The sequence below is a fragment of the Centroberyx gerrardi genome, unplaced genomic scaffold, assembly GCF_048128805.1.
Source record: "Centroberyx gerrardi isolate f3 unplaced genomic scaffold, fCenGer3.hap1.cur.20231027 Scaffold_110, whole genome shotgun sequence".
NCBI classification, from domain to species: Eukaryota; Metazoa; Chordata; class Actinopteri; order Beryciformes; family Berycidae; genus Centroberyx; species Centroberyx gerrardi.
The window spans coordinates 42501-47500 of record NW_027605246.1 but is presented as its reverse complement, the minus strand read 5'-3'; the positions used below and the strand labels follow the sequence as shown (position 1 = coordinate 47500).

The 5000-nt window shown below is 45.3% G+C and overlaps 1 protein-coding gene across 1 annotated transcript in view; it reads right to left on the bottom strand.

Moving 5' to 3' along the window:
* Positions 1-5000, bottom strand: part of yipf3 (Yip1 domain family, member 3) — a 6793-nt gene that overhangs the window by 1145 nt on the left and 648 nt on the right. The window contains exons 2-3 of the mRNA XM_078282383.1: positions 3221-3430; positions 1589-1695 (exon numbers count right to left, since the gene is read on the bottom strand). Coding sequence (XP_078138509.1) covers positions 1589-1695; positions 3221-3430 — 317 coding nt within the window. The remainder of the gene's footprint in view (positions 1-1588; positions 1696-3220; positions 3431-5000) is intronic.

The following is a 5000-nucleotide window of genomic DNA, read 5'->3' as shown; positions in this document are numbered from 1 at the left end:
AGTTAGACAGTAGGACAGTAGGACAGTCAGACAATAGGACAGTTAGAGTCAGACAGTAGGACAGTTAGACAGTAGGACAGTCAGACAGTAGGACAGTTAGACAGTAGGACAGTCAGACAGTAGGACAGTTAGACAGTCAGATAGTCGGACAGTAGGACAGTTAGACAGTCAGACAGTATGACAGTCAGACAGTAGGACAGTCAGACAGTCAGACAGTCAGACAGTAGGACAGTCAGACAGTAGGACAGTCAGACAGTAGGACAGTCAGACAGTTAGACAGTTAGACAGTAGGACAGTTACAGTCAGACAGTCAGACAGTATGACAGTCAGACAGTAGGACAGTCAGACAGTCAGACAGTAGGACAGTCAGACAGTAGGACAGTCAGACAGTTAGACAGTAGGACAGTTACAGTCAGACAGTCAGACAGTTAGACAGTAGGACAGTAGGACAGTCAGACAGTAGGACAGTCGGACAGTAAGACAGTCAGACAGTAGGACAGTAGGACAGTCAGACAGTAGGACAGTCGGACAGTAAGACAGTCAGACAGTAGGACAGTCAGACAGTTAGACAGTAGGACAGTTACAGTCAGACAGTTAGACAGTAGGACAGTAGGACAGTTAGACAGTCAGACAGTATGACAGTCAGACAGTAGGACAGTCAGACAGTCAGACAGTAGGACAGTAGGACAGTCAGACAGTAGGACAGTCGGACAGTAAGACAGTCAGACAGTAGGACAGTCAGACAGTAGGACAGTCAGACAGTAGGACAGTTAGACAGTTAGACAGTTAGACAGTAGGACAGTTACAGTCAGACAGTCAGACAGTAGGACAGTCGGACAGTAGGACAGTAGGACAGTTAGACAGTCAGACAGTATGACAGTCAGACAGTAGGACAGTCAGACAGTCAGACAGTAGGACAGTCAGACAGTAGGACAGTCAGACAGTTAGACAGTAGGACAGTTACAGTCAGACAGTCAGACAGTTAGACAGTAGGACAGTTACAGTCAGACAGTCAGACAGTTAGACAGTAGGACAGTAGGACAGTAAGACAGTCAGACAGTAGGACAGTCGGACAGTCGGACAGTTAGACAGTAGGACAGTCAGACAGTAGGACAGTCGGACAGTAAGACAGTCAGACAGTCAGACAGTAGGACAGTCAGACAGTCAGACAGTAGGACAGTCAGACAGTAGGACAGTCAGACAGTAGGACAGTCAGACAGTTAGACAGTAGGACAGTTACAGTCAGACAGTCAGACAGTTAGACAGTAGGACAGTAGGACAGTCAGACAGTAGGACAGTCAGACAGTAAGACAGTCAGACAGTAGGACAGTAGGACAGTTAGACAGTCGGACAGTCAGACAGTCAGACTGTAGGACAGTCAGACAGTAGGACAGTCAGACAGTTAGACAGTAGGACAGTCAGACAGTCAGACAGTTAGACAGTAGGACAGTAGGACAGTCAGACAGTCGGACAGTCAGACAGTAGAACAGTAGGACAGTCAGACAGTAGGACAGTCAGACAGTAGGACAGTCGGACAGTAGGACAGTAGGACAGTCAGGTGTGGGTGTGTCCCGGCGGAGCGTCCTACCTGCTGCGGACCTGCACCGGCTCCACGTCAAAGTACGGCCGCAGGATGTCGATGTTGGCGTACAGGTTGAAGGCCTTGGAGGCCTGACGCTTCCCCGCCTGCCACACCTGCACACACACACACACACACACACACACTGCTTTCATCTGCTGCTTCATTTAGGGTTCCTACACCTTTTCCAAAGTCACATTCAAGCACTTTTCAAGGTGCATTTTCAAGCTTTTCCAGCACCTTACAGCTGTGGTAAATTACATATTTATATACATATATATACTCAAAATGATTAAAAAATGACGTAACTGACATGCGATACTAGTACTGCCATATTGTATCACCCTCGATCCCTCCCGAAAACCGACTATCATTTATTAGCCTGCCGCAGGCTAATAAATGTCTTTAACGTTAGCCTAATCAAAAATTCCCTACTACGGCTGAACGTTACCTTTTACGTGACTCACAAGACTGCAGACTTTACAGAAGCTGCTCGAGGATTTGCTCCTCGTTTCAACCATGATTTGTATTTTTCGTTTTCAAGCCAACGCTCATTGAAATGGCAACCTCCCGACATGTCGTCTGTTAGCCTCCCGCTCACTTCACCGTCCCATCTCTTCACCGTCCCATCTCTTCACCGTCCCATCACTTCACCGTCCCATCACTTCACTGTCCCATCACTTCACTGTCCCATCTCTTCACTGTCCCATCTCTTCACTGTCCCACCACTTCACTGTCCCACCACTTCACTGTCCCACCACTTCACTGTCCCACCACTTCACTGTCCCATCACTTCACTGTCCCATCACTTCACTGTCCCACCACTTCACTGTCCCATCACTTCACTGTCCCACCACTTCACTGTCCCATCACTTCACTATCCCACCACTTCACTGTCCCACCACTTCACTGTCCCATCACTTCACTGTCCCACCACTTCACTGTCCCATCACTTCACTGTCCCATCTCTTCACTGTCCCACCACTTCACTATCCCACCACTTCACTGTCCCACCACTTCACTGTCCCACCACTTCACTATCCCACCACTTCACTGTCCCACCACTTCACTGTCCCACCACTTCACTGTCCCACCACTTCACTGTCCCATCACTTCACTGTCCCACCACTTCACTATCCCACCACTTCACTGTCCCACCACTTCACTGTCCCACCACTTCACTGTCCCACCACTTCACTATCCCACCACTTCACTGTCCCACCACTTCACTGTCCCACCACTTCACTGTCCCATCAGAGGGCGCACATCAAAAAACACTGACACGTGCGCAGAGTGCAAGCGAGGCTCGAGCGGAGTCGTCTTCATTTTGTGTGAAAGGCAAAAGCAGTTAGTCTCTCTCTCTCCGACTTATTTTATTTCTTTATCTAAAAATCTAACTATTCAGTCAGATAGCGATTTATTATGAAAGTAATGCAATTACATTACAATTTCAAGCAGTTTCAAGCACTTTATTCAAAATCCAAGCACTTTTCAAACCTTGAAAACACCACATTAAAATTCAAGTGTTTTCAAGGATTTCCAGCACCCGTAGGAACCCCGTTCATTTGATTCATCCTGTTCTGTATGAATATGAATACAGTTTATTACAGCGACCTTCTCGCTCTGCCCCTCCTCTCTCACCTCGTCCGCCACCTGCCGGCCCAGCTGGCCCTTCAGCCCCTTCATGCCCAGGAACTCCCCGTCGTCTCCGGTCTCCTCCTCGGTGGCGGCCGCCTCCTCCGTCACCTCCTCCTCCTCCTTCATGCGCTGGTGCATCTCCCCCATGTCCTCGAAGCTGGAGCCCGACGTGTCGTCCATGTTCTCCATGTCGATCACCGCCGAGCCGCCGCCCTGAGGACGCAAACACGTCAGCTCAGACCTGAACCTGAACCTGAACCTGAACCAGAACCAGAACCAGAACCCCAACCTGCACCTGGAAACATGAAGCTGCTGCAGTCTGGAAAGAAAGACACACTACCAGTCAACAGTCTGGACACACCACGTTTCTTTATTTTTACTATTTTCCACATGTTAGAATAACAGTAAAGACTCAAAACTATGAAATAACACAAATGGAATTATGCAGCGACCAAAAAAGTGTTAAACAAATCCAAACTATCTTATATTTTAGATTCTTTGCCTTGATGGAAAGGCAAAGGCTTTGGAAAGAAATTCATACATAGGATCAACTTCACTATTTATATTTGTCTAAGAAACTCATTTCAATCATTTAAGCAGAAGCCTTTAGATCAGAATGCTTTAAGAGAATGAGACAGAACATTCAGGTTCAGACTGGCTGCTGTGTGTTGAGCAGGTCGACCAGTTATCAGCCTGGCCAATAATCAGATCTGATATTCATCATTTTCCCAATTATCTAAATTGTTATTTTGTCTGATACGATTGCCGATAAAATAGATAGGAGCTCCATGCACTTTATTTTTCAAAACATAAAGTTGAAATGTTCTGTTTTCTAGTATTTGCATGAAAAAACCTGACAAACATTGTTTGTAAACAGTAAAATAATGTAGCTGTTTTGAGGAGTTATTTATCTAATTATTTTTATCTATTTAAAATTTCAGTTCAGTTTACAAGAAATGCTGCTTGGAGCTCCCTGCACTTTATTTTTCAACATTTAATGTTGAAATGTCCTGTTTTCTAGTATTTAATTAAACATGCTGTATGTTTAAAGGCATTTAAAGGAAGTTTTGTGTTACTGTGAATTTTGACACTAAAATTTTCATTTTTACTGCAAATGTATATCGGCCCCAAATATCGGTTATCGGTCTCCTTGATTACTAATAATCGGTATCAGCTCTGAAAAAAACATATGAGTTGACCCCTGGTATTAGGAGGAGGAAAAGCAGCTGAACTCAGCTCATCCTCCTTCTGAACTCATTGAGACATCAACATCTGACAGTTCACATCACAGGAAGAAGCAGCAGCTGATGGACGTTAAATGAAGGTCGGGTCTAGAGAGGAAAACAAACTTTACTTCAAACAGACAGATTTGTATTTATATTGTCAGTTGTTTGCCTTGTGATGATACAGTCAGAGGTCAGAGGTCACAGGGTTACACTACACATCATCAGATTCTGTCTCTGTCACCTGGAGGAAGAACGTTCATCTGCAGAGAGCCAACAGGAAAATGACTTTCTGCATAAATCCTGATGAACAGCAAAATATCCAAATCAAACCAAGGACTGAAGGAGGAGAAGGAAGAACCTCTTTGTTTACATGACATCACTGTTTTCCTCAGACTGACTCACCTCAGGACCAGGACCAGGATTAGGACCAGGATCAGGACCAGGATCAGGACTTCAGACACTTTGTAACAGTTTCATATTGATTATCTTCATAGTTTCTATAGTGTTATATTTAGCTATATTGCCTTAAATCTTTTCTGCACTGTTTTTATTTACAT